Genomic DNA, 20,575 nt, shown 5'->3' with positions numbered 1-20,575 from the left:
GGTGGTTTCCCGGCTTCCTCCCGCGGCACCTCTAACGCCACCCTCCCAGACAAAAGTCAGCTCCTCCTCGCAAATGGACTTTCCAGCTGTGATTCAGTTCTCGCCGGGGGGAGGGGGGCCGGGGTCGGGGCGGCGGAGTTCCCCGCTAGCGGTCTCGCTCAGGTGAAGGGAGCAGAGGTCTTTGTGTAGCTGGGATCCTTGCCTCCCTCCTTAGGGGCCCTGAGCACCCCTGTTCCCGCGGGCCCCCTGTCCCTGTCCGCCCCACCAGCTTCCAAACTCCTCGTCCTCGCGACCTAAAACCCTTCCACTGACCCACTGGGCACGGTGCCCCCTTTGTCCCTCTCCCCCCTCTCCCAGCTCCCTTATTTCTTCGTCTGGGGATGTTTACCAACCATTTAAGGAGTCTGGGTGTATAATTATCCTCTCCCCCACCTCCATCATGAGGTCTTGGCCACTCCTTTCCAAGTATCCTTTATCCCTGTCTTTGTACCCAGGCCCACTCCCTAAGGCCAGGACCTCTGCACAGCCAGACCCCAGGAAGTGCTGAAGCTGACTTGCAGATGGATACGGGGGAGCTAGGAGGAAGGGGGTGCATGCAGGCAGCACCTCCCAGCCGCGCAGGGTACCCACTTGGGAGCCCTTCTCAGAAAGGCCAGGATGCAGCCCCAAACTGGTTTAATCTTTGGCTTCTCTCCCACCCCAGGACCCCAGTGCCCTGCCCCAGGCTCCCACCCTCTGCTGACCACTGCCCCCCTCTTCAGGCAAGGAAGCAGCCCCCTCTGGAGCCCACAAGGACCGTGGAAACCCACCCAGTCCTGGCTCCTCGCCCCCCTACCTGTCTTGAGGCTAAGTTGGGAAAGGTTCCTGGAACTTCTTAGCGGGTGGGGATGAGAGTCTGCTAACAGGAAAACCACTGGGGAGTTGAGTAGGGCCTAAGACAAACTGAGGGCTGGGAGAGGTGGCCGACATGCGGTGAACGGTGGGGTGGCCTGTGCCAGGCCAGGCCCCTGCTCTGAAAGTCTGTTTATTTTTCAACCGTTTGAGCTGAGACCCTGGAGGAGAGCCAAGGGGGGTGGAGAGCTTTTTGAAACCACGGAAATTTGGTTCCGCCCTAAAAAGGAAAGCCATGGGGGAGAGGGGGTACAGAGAGGACTTCTGGGAGCATAGATACTGGGGAGTCCTCTTTCCATTATTGGGAGGAGCTGGGGGGCAGATACCTGGGTCCTCATGTGGGCTGTTGGTTGGTGGGGAGGGGGACCTGGGAGTCTGGAAGCTTGGCTCTTTCTATCCTGGGGTGGCCATGGTGGGGGGTGTTGGGAATCTGGCTGGAGGGTGGGGTGTGGGGGGCTGTGTGGGTGGATTTTTGAGGGCAAAGAGGCCACTGGAACTTGTCAGTTTGGGCTGGTCGGAAGAGGAGGGCCACCTCCGGAAAGCTGTGGTTACAGAAGGGGGGAGTTGGTTCTTAGCCAACAAACCCTGGATCCCCTCTCCCCCCTCCCCCAAGCACGCCAGCTGTCTCTTTTCTTTTTATACAGTGGTGGGAAGTAGAGAGGGGCCTGTGGAAATGAAATTATTTGAGGAAGATAGTCTCTCCTGCTAACCATTTGGGGAATAGTCTCTCCACCCCCGCCCCCATTCCTTTCCTTGCTCCCTAGGATCTCGTGGTTGTAGGAGAAATTTAAGTCAAACCTGCCCTTTTTGCTTCTCACTCTGGCAGTCGTTCTGTGTGGCTTCCCCTCCCCATGCTTCTTTTTTCCTCTCCAGTCCATTTTTATTCTTTCAGGCTGTCTTCAGCCCTCCACCCCCTCAATTCTCTCTCTCCACCCCCGCCCCCATTCCTTTCCTTGCTCCCTAGGATCTCGTGGTTGTAGGAGAAATTTAAGTCAAACCTGCCCTTTTTGCTTCTCACTCTGGCAGTCGTTCTGTGTGGCTTCCCCTCCCCATGCTTCTTTTTTCCTCTCCAGTCCATTTTTATTCTTTCAGGCTGTCTTCAGCCCTCCACCCCCTCAATTCTCTCTGCTCTACTTCCTACCTCCACAGGCCCCAAACCCAGAGGTCTCCTTTCTCACTTTAGCGCCCCCCTTCCTCCTCTCCTCCCCCAAACCCTAACCTTTCTACCTGCATGCCTCCCACAGAACAAAGGGTCTTTTCCTGCTTAGGAGCAAGCAGGGGGTCCAGAGACCCAGGGGGGGCTGTGGAGCCTGGAGGGGGGTCTCCTTGGAATCTTTAGGCCCCAGCATTGGAGTGTGGTGGGCAGGTGGAGTGGGGAGAAAGGAGAAAGGCTGTTTCTTTGTCCTGAGAAATGGAGAGGTGGCTGGCTTTGTGTGCAGGAGTGGAGCCACAGAGGAAGGCTGGGTGAGCCCAGGAGGGGGCGGAGAGGGGTGGCAGTTTGGGGGGATGTTGAAGAGTTGGGGATCCCCAGGAGGCGGAAGCTTTTGGGGGCGTAAGAAAAGATTCTAGGTTACCAAGCACATTCCTGCAAGACTTTTTTTTTTCCTCTTGAGGGGGAGGGGAGGTGCGAGGATGGGGGAAGGGAGCGGAAAGCTTCGGGAAGTCACAGGACAGCGGGGGAGCTGGATGAGCCTAGAGAACCTGCTGGGCTGACCAAGGGCTTTAAAGAGGGCTCTGCTCTCTGTCCCTCTGGCTTTCCTGGATCCCTGACCTTGGAATCGGGGAAGGGCCAGATCAGAACGTCTGAGTCCCATGCATGTACATGGCCTGTGTTGGGGTCTATGTGTGCATCTGTCTGTCTGTCCCCAGATGCTCTGGTTTAATGCTTTGAATGGTGGTCACCAAAGTAGGAGGCTTGTACTTTGGACTTGAGGAAGGTTTTCCGTCCTTCGCTTCAGTCTCTGGTTTGAAGTATTGTCCAGGAGCTTGTGTGAGCAGATTGGTTAGGGCTCCTGGGGCTGATAAGAGAAATGACTGAGAGGAGCTGGCTGGACCTTTCTGGGTTTGTTTATATGTCCTTGGGGGAGGGGGCCTGCAGGCAGCAGCTGCCCCCTCCCAGCTCCACCAGCCTGCCCTGTGCCAGGAGGGCAGGGAGTCCTGGCACAGCTATTGTTCGCTTCACAAATGCCCGTCTGTCTGCATCACTCCCCCTCCCTCTGCTGGTTTCTCTCTCTGACCCGACAGGTGTGGCCGGGTGGGGGGCCGGCTGGGGTCCAGGATGTCTGGGTCTCAGGGTCTCTAGCTCAGCTTTATTCCCGATGACCCTTAGCACCCCTCTTTGGCTTCACCAGTGTGCCCACCAGTGTCCAGTGTTTCATCCTCATTCATCAAGCGAGCATTTATTAGGTGCCTGTGTGTACTCAGTGGTATCTTTTTGTGTTACGTGTCTGGCTTTGGCGTTAGTATTTCAGTTAGCTGCCTCCTCCTTGGCCTCCGTTATCTTATCCCTGGAAAGTCACAAAGGGACAGAGCCTGGCTGAGACCATCCCAAGCTCTCTTCTCAGTCCCATGGCCAGGAACCCTCTGTCTCATTTCCCAACCCTATAGCTCATTCCCATGACTCACTGCCCTTCACGGCCCATGACTCTGCACCGTTGCTGGCTAGGGACTGAGCCGCAGATGACTCCAATCCCAGTGGAATCCGCCAGGGTCACCATACAGCCATACAGCGGGTCTGGACAGAGGCCTCACCATCTTGGGGAAGGGGCTGCTGCCAGTTGCAGCTGGAGCAGAGGCGATTCTGGGTACCACGTGACTCCCCCAGAGCCCTTGGTTTGGATACACCCGACGGAGGAGCAAGGACAGCTGAGAGCTTAGGCTTTGCCCTGGAGAGGCTCCAGCCAGCCCCCGCTGCCCGCTGGGAGCACAGGAAGCCAAGGTCCAGGCTTTGGCCTGGCCCTGTCCTTCATGGACGTTACTGTTTTCCTCGTCTCTCAGCCTGGGAGACAGAGAAGTGGGGAGACAGCTGCTGCCTTTGAGTTTTGGGGCCACCAGCCACAAGACCCTCTGCTATTCACCTAGTCTTTTCTCCCCCACAAAGTGACTGAGATCTGGATGACAGGGAAGGAAGGGTTGGGTTGGCCTTCTGGCCTCTAGGTCTAAGCTCTAAGGAAATAAGGGGAGAGCAGAGCTGGGAACCTCCAGGAAGAGAGAAAAGGAGGAATGAGGAGAGGAGACCGAAGGCTTCGAACCTCTGACAAGGAATGAGGGGCCCTAGAGCAGGGGGGAGGGTGCTGCTGGGACCCTTTGTCTTGGTGTCCATCTATCCGTCCGTCCGTCTGTCCACCTATCCTTCCTTCCTTTCCTTCTTTCCCAACATGTATTGAGTGCCTGTTGTGTACCAGCCATTTCCGGGTGTTTTGTTCACTTTAGCCTTGAGGTAGCAGTAGATGAGGGCTGTGTAACAAGAAAGACTTCCCAGGTGGGTTTATGAGAAGGAAAGACTCTAGATACGGGGCCGCAGAGCATTGGATAAGGCAGGAACGGTCTCTGAGTGTCAGTGGTGGGTGTTGTAGATTATGGAGGAGTGGGCCCTTGTCTTGGGGGACAGAATGGGGTGTGGAGGTGAAGGGCTGTCCTGCTGGGAGGTGGTTCAATGGGAGACCAATGTGATAAGAGTACCTGGAAAAGGGTAGGACAAAGAACTAGACCCACCATGCACTCCTCTCTGGAGCAGGCTCCCTGGTGAGCAGGCCCTGTGTCCTCCTATCCTCACCAGCCTGAGCCCAGGGGCGGGCAGAGTCTGCCTCCAGGACAATAGCGCTAGGCAGTGCCAGGGCGGCTTGCTGCTGGGCAGTGCCCATGTTGGGATGTGCTGTTGCTCTGGCTGCTGCCCGCTCCTGGCCCACCTAGAGAGGGGGTCACTTGGAGAGAGGGTGAGTATTGGGAGCTCAGGAAGGAAGCCTGGGCACAGAGTACCTGGGTTGTCTATGGGGCATTGATGCCAGAGAGGGTGGGCCACTAGAGACCCCATTCTCTGGCAGCCCCAGTCCCCTCCCTCCTCCTTCCACCTCCTTCCCAGGTGACTGCTCCTGGAGGCATAGGAGTGGAGGGCACTCTGGTGAGGGGAGGGAGGGTGGTAGCATCATTAGGGCCGATCTGTACCATTGTCTGCTCTGGAATCGACCTTGATTTAGACATGTTGCTCTTTTTCATATGATTATTACATTAATATTCATTTTTTTGCTTGCTTTTATGAAAAATATTTCAATTATAATTGACATTCCCATACTGTTTGCTTGCTTTTAAGTCAAACATAGTAAGTGCTCAGACTTTTTATTTGTGTCATAGAGGAGCCTGGGAGGGCAGGAAAGGAGGAGAGAACGGAGTGTATGACAGTGAGAAAGATATTTGGACTTGGTCTTTGAGGTCCTATAAGGTGGTTATTCAGAGCAGGGTTTTATCTTCCATAGAGCAGGCAGATGGAGGTCAGACCGAAGGGAGAATTTCCTAGTGGTCCAGGTAGGTGGTACCAGAATAAAGAAGGGGAGGCCTGGAACATTGGAGGCTAGAGTTAGAGGCTGGCCAGCTTCCTGAACCAGGCCTAGGTGGAAGAGGAGAGGAGGCAGGCCATGGGATGGAAAGGAGACCAGGAGACAGGAAGAGAAAAAAGGAGGAGGAGGAGAGGAGAGGAGCAAAGGAAAATGGAAGACCTGGGTAGGAAGTGACCTTAAGACCTCTGGTCTCTGCCCATCTGACAAACCTGGAGCTCTGAAGGGAGGCAGGAGAGAGAAGGATCCGGGCCACCAGGAAGTCTGGAGACATGCGAGGGCATTGTGGCCCGGTGCCCTCTGGCCCCTGTGGTGTTGACTCAGCCCGGCCACACTTCCCTTTTCTACCCTAAGCACCAGATCAGGGTGTCTCTGCCCCTCCCCCACCTCTTAACTGCTAGTGAGGCAGGAGCGTGGCCCGACTGGACTCAGCCTTGGGCCTGAGGTCCAGCCTGAGGGCTCTCCCCTGAGCTCGAATTCTCTGTCCCAGGGCCCCCACCACTGTCCTCCACCTCGGGGCGCAGACCCTCAGCTTCAGCAAATGATCCCCTGGGTTCTGAGGGGCTAGGAAGCAGGGGGTGGTCCTAGCTGCTGCTCCTGTTCTCCTTCCTCCGAGAGTGGCTGCTGCCGGAGGCCCTGGAGCAGGCGGGAAGGATGGTACCCCATCTCCTCCCCTTCTCAGGCTTTCAGGAAGCTCAGTGGCTTGAGGGGGGTCAGAAAAGGGGTCCAGAGGTCAGAGGGGAGTGAGAGGAGAGAGCAGAGATGGGAACAGCCAGCCTTTGAGGTTTTGAGGGAGGGCTCACAGTGTGCCCCATCTCGGGGGAGCCTGGAGCCGGAAGAACTGATGTGACAGCTGGAGGATGGAGGGTAGATGTCAGAAGGAACTTCCTCGGATAGGAGAGACTAACTGGGTGAGGAGGAGGAGGGAGAGCCATCCTAGGTTTTGGAGGGTTGTATGAGAAGGATAAAAGTGAGACTGCAGGAGAGACTTCCTGCCAAGAATGACACCTAGCCGGCCGAGTTTCCTCCCTCCCTTAGAGCGAGAGGAGGAGTGACCCAAGGCCAAAACCAGGCTCCTCCTACCCCAGGGTTAGCGGAGGAGAATACGGAGGAGAACATGCTGCCTCCTGCCCCGGGCCCCGTGTACTTGGCTGAGTGTGTGTGGAAGGGTCAGAGGTTTGGGGCCCTGACTCTGGGCTGGGGGTAGCAGTGGAGGCATTCTGCCCCCTTCAGTCAATCTAATAAGGGGGGCCTCCCTCCTCCCCCCCACTGTGACAGCCACAGAGACAGTGACTCCAACACCGGTTGTCATGGTTATAAGAGGAGCTAACTCCCATAGATCTGAAAGCGCTGGTGAGCTGGCATCCTCTGCTTCGCCTGCTCTCTCCTCCTCTCTGCGCATATTCCTCTGGCACACAGAAGAGCTCAGCAGCTCGGGGGCGAGCGGAGCTAGGGCTGGAAGGTGGAGTGAGGACGCCGAGGGCCAGGCCAGGGAGATGAGTGGCAACGGGAGGCAGCCGAGCCGCAGGGGCCAGGTCGGTCGGGGCCAGTGGTCCCCGGTCCCCGGGGCTGGCCCGGGAGCTGCAGCAGGCGCCGCTGTAGGCGGTGGTGTCTGTCCGGCATCCCTCGGCAGGATTCCTCCCCAGCCTGCCTCTCTGGACTCCTCTGGCACCCTGGCGTTTTCCAGCCTCACTGAGTGTTTCTCTCACCCCTTCCGCAGGCCCGGGAAAAGGAGAAGATGAAGGAAGCCAAGGATGCCCGCTATACCAACGGGCACCTCTTCACCACCATCTCCGTTTCGGGCATGACCATGTGCTATGCCTGTAACAAGAGCATCACAGCCAAGGAGGCCCTCATCTGCCCAAGTAAGTTGGACCCTGAATGTCACTCTGACTCTCATCTTCCCATCTGTCCTTTCTGCTCTGGATCCATAGGGGTCACTCTCCACTCAGAGCCCCAGCTGGGTCCCAATGCCAGGGCCAGATGCTTGCTCCCTTGCTCCCTTCCCTCCCACCGAGGGGTGGTGGCAGTCGGACTATGGCACAAGCAGGACTATCTGGGAGGGTGGAGGAAGGGAGGGGAGGATGGCTCCCCAGTGCAGCTGTCACCCTCTGGGTGTCCCCGGCTCCCTGAACTAATGCCTGTGAGGGCAGGTGGGGGCAGGCGAGGGGAGCTTGGTGGCAAGCTACTGAACTTGCAGCTGGCTCTGCCAATCTTCTGGGCAGAACTGGACGTTCAGGACTCCGGGGGCCCCTGGCCACTCCCTTTCTATCGACTGTGGGTGGGGCCTGAAATCTCTGCAGCCTGAAGCAGAAGACGGGCTTAGGACCCTCTGTCGCACATTCTGGTCTGACTGACTACACGGTGGAGAGAGGGCACCCAGCAAGGATGTGTGTGTTTTGGGGGGGTGAGGTTTAGACGTCCTGACCTTCACCTACATCTGAAGGCAGCCTGTATTTAGGAAGTATGATTCTTCCTTCTCCAAAATGCCTATGCAGAGGGCTCCTGCCTTGTTCCACCCCCCACCCCCAATTTATGGCAAAGAGCTGCTTGTGATCAGAGCAGGCCTGAGGTATTGGGACCTGCTGCTGGTGAGTGGGACCAACGGCTGTAGCCCTCAATCCCTCAGAAACTGGGGAAGGAACCCCAGAAAGGACCACTGTTTCCTCGATGCTCTACTTGGAGTGATGAGGATGAGGAGGGAACCCCAACCTAAATCCCTCTAGAGACCTGACAAAATTCCCAATCCCGAGCTTGTTGCCAGGGGAACTGGTGAGGCGGGCAGCCTGCAAGTGCTATTTTGAGAGCAGGTGGAAAGCGGAGGTTCACTCCAGAGACACTGGGTGCTAGGGATATAGGAGAAGGGAGCTCCTGGGGGGTGGGGGCAGCCCCTGCCCCCACTTCTGTCTGCCCCCCTGCCCCACCCTGCTTGCCTTGTATTTGTGGAAGTGAGCGTGGTGCTGGGTATTGTCTGAAGGAGTTAGCAGAATTTCCGGTGTTGTTGGATGGAGGAGGGGAAGCTGGAGAGGAACAGGGCTGAGGGCATGTGAGGGGAGAGGGACAGCCCGTGGTTCCAGTGCTGGGCTGGGCTGTTCTCCCTTTCCTCGCCTCTTCTACCCCACGGCCAGGTGTGGGGGGCGGGGGATGGGGAGAAGCAGATGGAGTGAGAGCGCTGTAGGCTCGCCTCAGTTAGAGAACAGGATCCTGGGCCTGGAAGAAGGCAGATTGACTGGAGGCAGAGCATGCAGAGCTGAGCAGTGCAGAGGCAGGCAGTGGAGGGAAGGGCAGGGCTGGGCCCAGCCCCACTCTACCACTGGGTCCATCGGCCCTCACCCTACATAGGCCTGGGCAGAGTTCATGGGCAGGCGTGTGATTCAGTGGACGGCTCAGGCACACCGGAGTTGAAATCCCGGCTCTACCTCCAGCCATATGACCTCTGGCAGGTGATCTATCCTCGTTAGTCCAGGTTCCTCACCTGGAAAACAAGGAGAACCGAGTCTACCGCAAAGGGTTGTTAGGACCACGTAAATCTGGGACACTGGCTAGATGCTCAGGGCATGTTCATTTCTCCCCTCGGCCCCTAGTCCCCTTCCCAGAAGCTCCTGTGCCATCTTCGCTTCCGTGGGCGTCTGTCTTCTCTTCCATCTGTCGTTCTCAACCACCTTTGTGCTTCTTGAACTCATCTGGCTGCCAGTAACCCCTTCTTCCCTCTAGTCCACCCCTCAGGTCACCTTTGAGCCTGCTGCCCTGATTACTTAGTTGTGGTCAACACCTGTACCCCTACATTAATTTCCTGCTTGAAGGAAGGAGGAGGCGGGAGGAGAGGGGCTGGGGCGTGGCGATGGTTGAGAAGCCTGGGAAGGGAGGACAGTCTCTGAGACTGTGTGGCCCAGGGGAGATGGGCGTCGGCATATGGGTGTGCCCCCTCCTGTACCACCCGGCCCTCCCTTCACCCTCTTTACCCCACCCTCCCAGCCTGCAATGTGACTATCCACAACCGCTGTAAAGACACCCTCGCCAACTGTACCAAGGTCAAGCAGAAGGTGAGATGGCAGGGAGGGCAGAGGGCTGGGGGAGAGGGTAGCGAGTGTGCGGTACCCTCATGCCCTTTTCATTCATCCCCTGCCCTGTGTTCCTCAACCCCTCTCCTCGCCGTGGGGCAGCCCAGACCCTCCACCCCAGACCTCAGGCCTGAGCGGGCCAGCCTATTGCTATAGATGTATCTCCCCGGCACTGGGCTCAGCCACCCTGAGGACGGTAGCCGTCCTGCCAGCTTTCTCCCAAGGGGGCCAGCTGCCCAGCCCCTGCCCTGGGCTATGGGGGTGACGCTTGGGTGACAGCTGTCCTTGGTGTCTCTCTCTTGCCCTCTGTCCCACAGCAACAGAAAGCGGCCCTGCTGAAGAACAACACTGCCTTGCAGTCTGTGTCACTCCGCAGTAAGAGTGAGTAGTGAGGGGGTGCAGGAGCCCCCAGGGGCCCCCGGGCCCCAGGCCTTGCAGGCCACGGGCTCTGCTGCTCCCCTCGAATGTGTTCCCTGGCGCAGCGCCTTTCTCCCCTTAATTGGAAGCAGCTGGTGAGCTGGGCAGACTCTTGGGCTTAGGGGCAGGACAGAAGAACCCCAGGGGCGTGAGGACGTGGGATGGCTGGCCGTCTGAACCGGCTCACACCTGTACTGTTATGGTTATTACTTACGCTGCCCTTGGGTGTTGGCGGCAGCGGCCAAGTGTCCGTTCAGGCCACGCTGGTGGAACAGGAAGAGCGCGGTGCTTAGTCAGGTGTGAGTCCCTGCTCATCCCCTGGCTGAGTCACCCCGGACAAGACTGAGTCCCTTTCTGAGCTCCAGCTTGCTCACAGGCGTGTTGAGGGGAAGGTCTGAGACAAGGAAAGCTCTGTGTGTGTGAAAAGCATTGCACAAATGTAAGGCAGCATCGCTGTTAGCATCTTCCTTCTATTAGAGCGGGCGAAGGGTGGGCGGGAGAGGGGGCCGGCCTTTCCGTGGAGGAGCCTGGGAGGCCTGGTTCCTGGGCAGGCGCTGCGTACGTTTGACATTTGCCTGCTCGGTGTCCCCTCTGCAGCCACCACGCGGGAGCGGCCGAGCTCCGCCATCTACCCCTCCGACAGCTTCCGGCAGTCCCTGCTGGGCTCCCGCCGAGGCCGCTCCTCCTTGTCCTTAGCCAAGAGCGTTTCCACAACCAACATCGCTGGGTGAGCCTCTGCTGGGGGAAGGGGGGCCGGGGAGGCAGAGAAGGTGGCGGTGGGGACCAGCGGGCGAGAGGTCCTTGCCACGCCTGGGTTCAGAATTAGTCAGACAGGTAAGGAGCCCTGGGGGTGACTGCCTCGCGGGCCCGGCTTCGGTTCCGCGCCTGGGAAGGGCTCTCTGGCCGGCGTTGGAGTGATGCCGCCGACCCCCACTTCCCTCAGACACTTCAACGATGAGTCTCCACTGGGCCTGCGCCGGATCCTCTCCCAGTCCACAGACTCCCTCAACATGCGGAACCGAACCCTGTCGGTGGAGTCCCTCATCGACGAAGGTGACCATGCGGGGCCTGGGGACACCCGGGGAGGAGGGGCTGGTGGGCAGGCCCAGAATGGCAGAGCCGGAGAGGGTCTAGAGAAGGGCCCAGGACCTCGGGGATTGGCTCTGAGTTGCTGCCCCCACTGCTTCCAGGTGCAGAGGTCATCTACAATGAGCTGATGAGTGACTTTGAGATGGATGAGAAGGACTTTGCAGCCGATTCCTGGAGCCTCGCTGTGGATAGCAGCTTCCTGCAGCAGCATAAAAAGGAGGTGATGAAGCAACAGGATGTCATCTATGGTGAGCCCAGACCACCCTGAGACTCCTCCGCCTTCGCTAGGTCCTGTCCGTTGGTGTCCTTCTGCCAGTCCCCACCTCTCAAGGTCCCTCCCTCTGACCCCATTGGTCTCCAAGACCCTGCCTGGCATCCCACAGATTGCCACGAGGGACTGTTGGTCTCCAAGGCTCTGTCTTTATCCCTTCATTCTAGTCAATTCTTCGTCTGTACTCTGGGCCTGTTTCATGCCCGTTACCATGCTAGGGACTGTGGGAAACCTAGACATGTAGACAAATACATGGTCCTTGCCCTAAAGCAGCTTACGACTTCAGATGACAATCATCAGATGACAATTATAAAGACAAAAAAACGATTAGAAAATGACCTATGATCGATCATACTAATGCAGAATGTTGACCTGGAAGGGGCCTTGCAAACCTCACGCTGTGCTCTGAGGTTCCCAACCTAGGTCCCACCACTTGTGGCCACGCCAAGGTAGAGGCCAGATGTCCTCTTGTCCACACAGAGCTGATCCAGACGGAGCTGCACCATGTGCGGACGTTGAAGATCATGACCCGCCTCTTCCGCACGGGGATGCTGGAAGAGCTACAGCTGGAGCCGGGAGTGGTCCAGGGCCTGTTCCCCTGTGTGGACGAGCTCAGTGACATCCACACACGCTTCCTCAGCCAGCTGTTAGAGCGCCGACGGCAGGCCCTGTGCCCTGGCAGCACCCGCAACTTCATCATCCCTCGCTTGGGCGACCTGCTCATTAGCCAGGTGAGAAAAGGCGGTGTGCCTGGAGTGGGCCTTTCTTTTTTCTTCTTTTTTTAATGTTTTTGTTGATTTGAGAGAGAGAGAAAAGGAGGAGAGAACATCTATGTGAGAGAGAAACATTGATTGGTTTCCTCCTATATTCACCCCAATCGGGGATTCAACCCACAACCTGGGCATGTGCCCTGACCTGACCGGGAATCGAACCGGTGACCTTTTGGTACACAGGATGATGTTCAACCAACTGAGCCATACTGGCCAGGGCTAGGGAGGGCATTTCTTGCCCCCAACTCTAGGGGGTAGAGCCAGGGAGAACTGGAGAGGCAGGAAGACACCTGTTTGGCTGGAGGCCAGAGAGTACACGGGGTATAAGGTGTGGTTTTGGGGGGGATGCTGATCTAGCCTTGCTCCCCCAACTTCTAGTTCTCGGGTCCCAGCGCGGAGCAGATGCGGAAGACCTACTCGGAGTTCTGTAGCCGCCACACCAAGGCCTTGAAGCTCTATAAGGAGCTGTATGCTCGAGACAAGCGCTTCCAGCAGTTCATCCGGGTGAGCAAACCTCTCCGGGACCCAAACCCAGCCTCCCCCACTCCCGGCGCAGGTGGGCTGCACCTGCGTGGAGATCAGGTGGTCACCAGCCCTGTGGGCCAGCCTCCGGTGGCAGCAGGGCGGGAGTTTTCCACTGCTTGGTCTGACTGTCCTCACAGTAGATCTCATTTTCCAGACGCACTCGCCTAAGCCAGCATGAGGTCAATGGCCGAGCTCGTGCCGGCACCGGAGCGCAGGCTCCCAGTCCAGCCTTCCCCGCGTTGCCCTCCCCCCGCCCCCGCCCTCGCCCTGAGTCCTGCCTCTGTCCTTGTAGAAAGTGACCCGCCTGGCCGTGCTGAAGCGGCATGGGGTCCAGGAGTGCATCCTGCTGGTGACGCAGCGCATCACCAAGTACCCGGTGCTCATTAGCCGGATCCTGCAGCATTCCCACGGTGAGAGGCGGGCTGCAGGGAGAGGAGGAGGGGCGGGCTATTTGGGGTAACAGAACGGCTTGGGAGGGCCAAGGGAAGGGAGAGAGTCAGAGGCGGAACCTAGGCAGCCTCTGAAGGTGGGATCACGACTCGGAGGGAACTGAGGCTGGAGTGAAGCTCGCTGAGCCATCCCTCATGCTGACCCGGTGCCAGGGATGGAGGAGGAGCGCAAGGACCTGACAGCGGCTCTGGGGCTGGTGAAGGAGTTGCTGTGCCACGTGGACCAGGATGTGCACGAGCTGGAGAAGGGGGCCCGCCTGCAGGAGATCTACAACCGCATGGACCCTCGGGCCCAGACGCCGGTGCCCGGCAAGGGCCCCTTCGGCCGAGAGGAGCTTCTGCGGCGCAAGCTGATCCACGACGGTTGCCTGCTCTGGAAGACTGCGACCGGCCGCTTCAAAGGTCAGTGGTCACCTCGCAGGCCAGGCAGGCGTGGGCAGTCAGAGATGGAGAGGGAGGAGCATTCGGCCCTTATATCCCTCTCTGCAGCTTTACACCCAGGGGAGGCCTGGTGGGAGGAATAAACATGGTCTCTGTTGCAGCGAAAGTCTGCACTCTGGGTTTAACTTTATGGACCAATCAGGGACTTTATCAGTATGTATTCGTTTCTTTTCTTTTTATAAATTTATTTATTCATTTTTAATATATTTTTATTGATTTCAGAGAGGAAGGGAGAGGAAGAGAGAGATAGAAACATCAATGATGAGAGAGAATTATTGACCGGCTGCCTCCTGCACACCCCCTACTGGGGATCGAGCCCACAACCCGGGCATGTGCCCTTGGCCAGAATCAGACCTGGGACCCCTTAGTCTGCAGGCCAACGCTCTTTCCACAGAGCCAAACCAGCCAGGGCAGTATTTATTCGTTTCTCTGGTCCTTGCGAGCGCGTGCCGGAGAGCTATCAGTTTTGATGAGGAAGACAGAGGAACCCCCGGACCATAGGATAAGCTTGGGGCAGTTGGCTCTATCCACTGGATTGCCAGCTACCACGGCTGGGAATGGGCAGGAGCTTTGGGAACACAGCTGGGGACTGAGCCCAGCAAAGGGTGGGCAGACTGGAGAAGGCAGAAAAGAGCTGAGGGGGTGTGTTTGGGGTGGGGCACGCTTTCCCAGGCTCTCTTCCCAGGTGGTACTGACCAAGTCTTTCCTACCTAAATCAGAAAAAGAGCCCTGACCAGTTTGGCTCAGTGGATAGATCATCGGCCTGCGGACTCAAGGGTCCCAGGTTCAATTCTGGCCAAGGGCATGTACCTTGGTTGTGGGCACATCCCCATAAAATATATATATATATATATATATAAAGAAAAAGAAAAAGAGAGTAATAGGCCTTGGTTTGTGCTGCCTGAGGCCAGGCCTGGCTGAACCTCTGTCCTACGGCAGAATCCCTGTGTGCTTGGGGATTGCAGTCTTCACCAGCCACTTTCCTTCACCCCTTTCTCTCCTGCCCATTCCTCCCATGCAGCAGCTAAGAGTAGGTCTAGGCCAGTGATTGCAAACCTATGACATGCGTGTCAGAGGTGACACGCAAACTCATTTTTTTGGTTGATTTTTCTTCGTTAAATGGCATTTAAATATATAAAATATCAAAAATATAAGTCTTTGTTTTACTATGGTTGCAAATATCAAAAAATTTCTATATGTGGCATGGCACCAAGGAGAGAGAGATGTAACATCAATGATGAGAGAGAATCATTGATTAGCTTCCTCCTGCCCGCCTCCTTCTGGGGATTGAGCCTGAAACCCAGGCCTGTGCCCTGATCAGGAATCGAACCATGACCTCCTGATTCATAGGTCGATGCTCAACCACTGAGCCATGCTGACCGGGCAAGTGTGTGCTTTCGTGACATCTGAGTTTTATGGACTTGGCCTTTGTTCTCTCCGCTGTCTTAAAGTGCAGGACTTCATAGCCTCTGAGGGCCTAGAAGGTGGGGCAGAGGAGGGGCGTGAAGGGGGGCCTGCTGGAGTGGAAGCAGATGGCATTGCTCAACTGTGAGAGAGATGGATAAGGAGCCCAACGTTCCCCTTGCCGGCCCAGCACAAAACGAGAAGTGGGACTATGCTGGGCATGGGGAATTTGGGTCCAACTTCCCAAAAGGTCATATGTTATTAGGTGTTAGACATAGAGCTGAAAGGTTGAAAAAGGGCCCCTCCTGCTCTGGGAATCCTTTTTATTCTCTGGACCCTTTCACCCGGAAAAACACATGTTACATTAATAGGCAAAGTTGCTTATGCAACTTCAGACAGTTTGCAGAGCCTCTGGAGCCCAACAGTGGACGTTGTAGGAGTCTGTGGACTCCAGGTTAGGAAACCTGCAGAGCCCGGCCAGCGTGGCTCCGTGGTTGAGCGCCAACCTATGAACCAGGAGGTCACGGTTCGATTCCTGGTCAGGGCACATGCCTGGGTTGGGCTGGGGGCTCGATCCCCAGTGTGAGTTGTGCAGGAGGCAGCCGATCAATGATTCTCATCATTGGTGTTTCTATCTCTCCCTTTCCACTCTGAAATCAATAAAAAAAAAATATTTTAAAAACAAAACCAAACCTGTATCACTTGGGTACAGAGGTTTTTCTTTAAAGCCGTTGGGTAAGCCCTGGTGGTCTCTTCTAGCCTAAGTAGCTGTTTTGCCCGATAGGACACACATTTTCCCCCTCTCGCAGTCTGAGCTGTCAGAATGGGGAGGCGCGAGGGCTGCACGGGTGGAGGGAGCAACCAGAGGGAAGAGAGGCCAGGAAGAGGGGGATCAGGAGTTGTAACCCGATGGGGACAGCCTGATCCTTGGGGAAGAGGAAACCGCTGCTGAGACCTTCTCGTGCTGACTGCGCCCCCGCCTTGGCCCCCCTGCCAGATGTGCTGATGCTGCTGATGACAGACGTGCTAGTGTTTCTCCAAGAGAAGGACCAGAAGTACATCTTTCCCACCCTGGTGAGACCTCCCACCTCCTTTCTCAACCAGCACAGACGAGTGTTTCAGGCCCTTTTTGCTTTCCTCCCTGAGTCCGAAAGAACCCTGAAATAGCCATGGTTGTAACCATTACTATAATAAAATAAGAAGGAATAACTAACAGGTGTTGTTAATGCGTGCAGGCACTTTTACCCTTGTGAGGAAGGCCAATTAATACCCCCCCCTTTTTTAAATATAAATCTTTATGGTTGGAGGTATTACATATTCCCTTTTCCCCCCATTGACCTCCTCCAGCCCGCCCCCACGCCCTGCCCCAGGCCTTTACCACCCTATTGTCTGTGTCCATGTATTTGCATATATGCATGTAAGGTCTTTGGTTTATTAATACTCCCTTTTTGTAGGTGAGGAAAGTCAAGCTTAAAGTTAATTAAATTGTCCAGGGTTACATGTGCTTCTAGGTCCTCTCTGGCTGGCACCAAAGCCAGGGCTCTTAACTTGGAGTGTCGGTGGACTCTTCCACCCTTTGTGTATTCCGGAAGAGCTGAAGAGCATCCAGATACCCAAGGCTTACTCCTTCCTCTCCCTGACTGACAGGACAAGCCCTCGGTGATATCACTGCAGAATCTCATCGTTCGGGACATCGCCAACCAGGAGAAAGGGATGTTTCTGATCAGCGCGGCCCCCCCTGAGATGTATGAGGTCCACACGGCATCCCGGGATGATCGGAGCACCTGGATCCGAGTCATTCAGCAGAGTGTGCGCATGTGAGTGTGTGTGTGTGGCCTCAGGGCACCTGCAGCTCCGGCTCCAGGCCACAGCGCTCCCTGGGATCAGAACCCAGGGTTCAGAGGTGGAGGCAGAGGCTGGGGGCAGACAAGAGGGCCCAAGGCAGGGAAGGTCCTCTTATGTTCTCATGTGTGATGACAGCCCCAATCACCTGTCAAATGCAACATGAGCTGACAAGCAGAGCAATGTTTTGAGCTGTAATATGGTGGAATACCTGCCAGGCCGACAGTCCAATCGCAGCTGCTTTACCATTTGGTCTGTAGGCAGTGGGCTGCTCTTTGGATTGGATTGGATTTTACCTCTGTCGTCTAAAAAGGAATGAAAAAGAAGATAATAAAAGCATTGATACTGGAGATAAGAGAAGCAAGTCTCATAAACTCCATACAAGAGAGACAAGAAGGAAATGGTTTAGTGTGCTACAGCAGCAAATCTTTTTTTAAAAAAAATATGGGTTTTTGTGTTTTTTTAGAGAGAGAGAGAGAGAGGAAGGGAGAGGGAGATAGACGCATTGATGAGAGAGAAATATTGATCAGCCGCTTCCTGCACACCCCACCCTGGGGATCAAACCTGCAACCCCGGGATGTGCTCTGACCAAGTATCAAACCATGACCTCCTGGTTCATAGGTCGAAGCTCAACCACTGAGCCACGCCAACTGGGCTAAAGCCACAAATCTTTAGCTTCTGATGGACACACATTAGATTTGAGGCAGTCAGTCAGGTAAAGTGCATGTAAAATGTTGAAAATTGATTCTTGAAGATTACACTCAATTAGGATATAATTTTTTTCAGCTTTCAGAGAATGGATTCTTCTCCACTTTATAATATATAAATCTGTTTTTTTCATTATTAACACTATTATAGATCTCCCCCATTCCCTCCTCTTGTTCCCCCTCCAGCCAGCTCCTGTCCTCCTCTAAACCTATTATATTAACTTCTGCAATCTAGACTTTGAAACTAATTTTTCAGAAATGCATACAACACTATGAAATTGCCTATTTTAGCAAAAACAGTGCAAAATACCTGTTCTATTGACAGTAGATCCACAGTGGCCTCTTTATTAATAGTATTCATAGTTGTAATTGTGAAAATTATAATTAATATTATTCATTATAGTTCATTGAGCCTCTGCTCTTATTAAAACACTGTTATATTATTGCATTTAATCCTAACAAAAACCCATAAGGAAGATAGTATTCCCATTTTTCCAAAAGAGGAAATAGAAAGTTGGTCACCTGGCAAATAGTGGAGCCAGGATTTGAGCCCCATTTGCTTGAGGTCAAAGCCTGTAGTTGTCCCTCTGCACTATGCCCCCCTCCAGGTGATCTTAGGGGAGGGACATGCATCCCACTAAATGCAGAGGATCGGTGCTAAGAAAGGGGGCGGGCCAAGAGTGAAGGGAGCCAGGGCATGCGGCTGATGGGTCATACCAGGGAAGCATAGGACACGTTTGCGAAGGAGGGAGAGTGACTCCTGGTCTGTAGCCTCGCTTCCTCCCTTACCCCGACCCGCCCTGTTACCTTTCCAGATGCCCATCCAGAGAGGACTTCCCCCTGATTGAGACAGAGGATGAGGCTTACCTGCGGCGAATCAAGAGTAAGTCCCACCCCCAAAGTTCGTTAAATAGTTTAGGATACAGTCACACAGTGAGATGGCTGTCTGAGGGCTGATGTAGATCCATAACTGAAACATACTGTTAAGTGAAAAGAGCAAGGTTTAAAACACTGTAAAGTGTATGCTACCATCAGTGTAAAAATAATGGGGATAGATATGTCATGTAGTGTGTGTGTGTATGTGTGTGTGTATGTGTGTGTGTAATATTTCATAAAAGTCAGATATTATTATGGCTGCCTCTGGGATGGCTGCCCCTCCACTGCTGGCTCTCTGGGTGCCCTCTCTGGGTGCCCTCTCGGCCCTCTAGCGTGCTCACCTGTTCCTTGTCCACAGTGGAGCTGCAACAGAAGGACCGGGCACTGGTGGAGCTGCTGCAGGAGAAGGTCGGGCTGTTTGCCGAGATGACCCATTTCCAGGTGGAAGAGAATGGCAGCTGTGGGATGCCCCTGCCCACCCTGCCCAGGGGCCTTTTCCGTTCGGAGTCCCTCGAGTCCCCTCGTGGCGAGCGGCTGCTGCAGGACGCCATCCGAGAGGGTGAGGGAACGCCCAGGGCAGAGTCCAGGCTCATCCACTCACGGTCACAGACTGTGGCCGCACAGCTAGGCCCGGACGCATGCAGACAAAAGGGGTGCCCGTCCCACGGCCCATAGACTCCCTGAGGGCCTGCTGTGTGCTCGGTGCTGGGAGAGGCAGGGGAGGAGAGGGGCACCTGTCGTCCTACAGGCCCCAGTGCTGCCCTTGGGCTCCTTTCATGAACTTTGTCTTGTCCATGGTGGTGTGAGTGGGAGCCCCCATGGGCAGGGTATTCCCCTCCATGTCTGCGTGGTCCAAGCGTATTGGGCAAACGGCATCGCCTCCCATTCCTCACGGGGCTCTGTGGTACCTCTGTCCTCACCTCTTCTTTCCCTGCAGTGGAGGGCCTGAAAGACCTGCTCGTGGGGCCTGGAGTGGAGCTGCTCTCAAACCGGGAACCGGGCCTGCCCACGGAAGCAGAAAGTGGTGGTAACATGAGTCCTGGAATCACCGCCAGTGAGTGCCAGGGCAGGGGACCAGGGTGGGGGGTGGGGGATAGGGGTTAAAGAGAATGGGGTGGTACCAGGGGCCGAGTGCTGTCAGGGTCCTGTGAGCTCAGCCCATCCTTTTCTCCTCAACAGATGGTGAGGCCAGAACCTTCAATGGCTCGATCGAACTCTGCAGAGCCGACTCAGACTCCAGCCAGAAGGTGGGTCCTCAGGAGATGTCAGGATTGGCTAGAGGATGGGACAGGGACAGCTGGCCTATAGATCCCTGACACGGAGCTATCAGGGACAGGCACCAGGGACTTGTGTGCCTGCTGACTCCCTGTCCTTGCCCATTTCTGCAGGATCGAAATGGGAATCAGCTGAGATCTCCCCAGGAGGTGAGATGGGAATTGGATGCTATGGGAGACTGAAGGGAGGATATTCTTAGTCTTGAGGAATTGGAGCCCAGTTTGGAGGGGTGTGGGGGAGAGTCTACACCTCAAAGTTGTAAGTTTTACTGTCCCCACACCCACACTTATTCCAGCTTCCGGGCAGTTCTCCCATCCTGAAGCTTGAGCCCTGTTCCCACTCTCTCCTCTCTCCTCAGGAAGCGTTGCAGCGATTGGTCAATCTTTACGGACTTCTGCATGGCCTACAGGTCAGTGGGGCAGGGGCAGGAATGGGGAAGGGGAGGAGCTAGCACAGAGCTGCCCATTCAGGTGGACAGAGTCATTCTGATAGGTCTTTTTTTTTTAATATGTTTTTATTGATTTTAGAGAGAGCGGAAGGGAGAGGGAGAGAGAACGAGAGAAACATCAATTGGTTGCCTCCTGCACGCACCCTGACCGGGGATCAAACCTGCAAACAACTGAGTATGTGCCCTGGCTGGGAATCGAACCGGTGACCCTTCGGTGCATGGGACAATGCTCAACCAACTGAGCCACACTGGCCGGGGCCTAATAGGCCTTTCTAAGCCTTCTCCCGGCTGGAACACTCCAGGCATCCTGACCTGGTTCCCGGGGGTGAGGGTGAGGGATAGAAGAGACGGGGGTTTCTAGACTCATCTGTCCCCGTTCCACCCAGGCGGCTGTGGCCCAGCAGGATACGCTGATGGAAGCCCGAGTGCCCGAGGGCCCGGAGCGGCGGGAGAAGCTGACCCGAGCCAACTCTCGGGATGGGGAGGCTGGCCGAGCTGGGGCCACCCCGGGGGCTCCTGAAAAGCAGGCCACGGAGCTGGCGTTACTGCAGCGGCAACA

General features: G+C 55.8%; 1 protein-coding gene across 1 annotated transcript in view; it reads left to right on the top strand.

The window, feature by feature from the left end:
- ARHGEF2 (Rho/Rac guanine nucleotide exchange factor 2) overlaps window positions 1-20,575 on the top strand; it is a 36,030-nt gene that overhangs the window by 12,234 nt on the left and 3,221 nt on the right. Inside the window, exons 6-24 of the mRNA XM_006775773.2 lie at window positions 7,162-7,306; window positions 9,417-9,484; window positions 9,820-9,883; window positions 10,517-10,646; window positions 10,863-10,972; window positions 11,110-11,256; window positions 11,760-12,010; window positions 12,428-12,553; window positions 12,867-12,984; window positions 13,177-13,425; window positions 15,866-15,942; window positions 16,516-16,685; window positions 18,233-18,300; window positions 18,652-18,852; window positions 19,231-19,347; window positions 19,473-19,540; window positions 19,682-19,717; window positions 19,927-19,977; window positions 20,403-20,569. Coding sequence (XP_006775836.2) covers window positions 7,162-7,306; window positions 9,417-9,484; window positions 9,820-9,883; window positions 10,517-10,646; window positions 10,863-10,972; window positions 11,110-11,256; window positions 11,760-12,010; window positions 12,428-12,553; window positions 12,867-12,984; window positions 13,177-13,425; window positions 15,866-15,942; window positions 16,516-16,685; window positions 18,233-18,300; window positions 18,652-18,852; window positions 19,231-19,347; window positions 19,473-19,540; window positions 19,682-19,717; window positions 19,927-19,977; window positions 20,403-20,569 — 2,363 coding nt within the window. The remainder of the gene's footprint in view (window positions 1-7,161; window positions 7,307-9,416; window positions 9,485-9,819; window positions 9,884-10,516; window positions 10,647-10,862; window positions 10,973-11,109; window positions 11,257-11,759; window positions 12,011-12,427; window positions 12,554-12,866; window positions 12,985-13,176; window positions 13,426-15,865; window positions 15,943-16,515; window positions 16,686-18,232; window positions 18,301-18,651; window positions 18,853-19,230; window positions 19,348-19,472; window positions 19,541-19,681; window positions 19,718-19,926; window positions 19,978-20,402; window positions 20,570-20,575) is intronic.

This window comes from Myotis davidii, unplaced genomic scaffold, assembly GCF_000327345.1.
Source record: "Myotis davidii unplaced genomic scaffold, ASM32734v1 scaffold208, whole genome shotgun sequence".
NCBI lineage: Eukaryota > Metazoa > Chordata > Mammalia > Chiroptera > Vespertilionidae > Myotis > Myotis davidii.
Note: the sequence above shows the minus strand (reverse complement) of the source record. Positions and strands in the feature narration are given on the sequence as shown.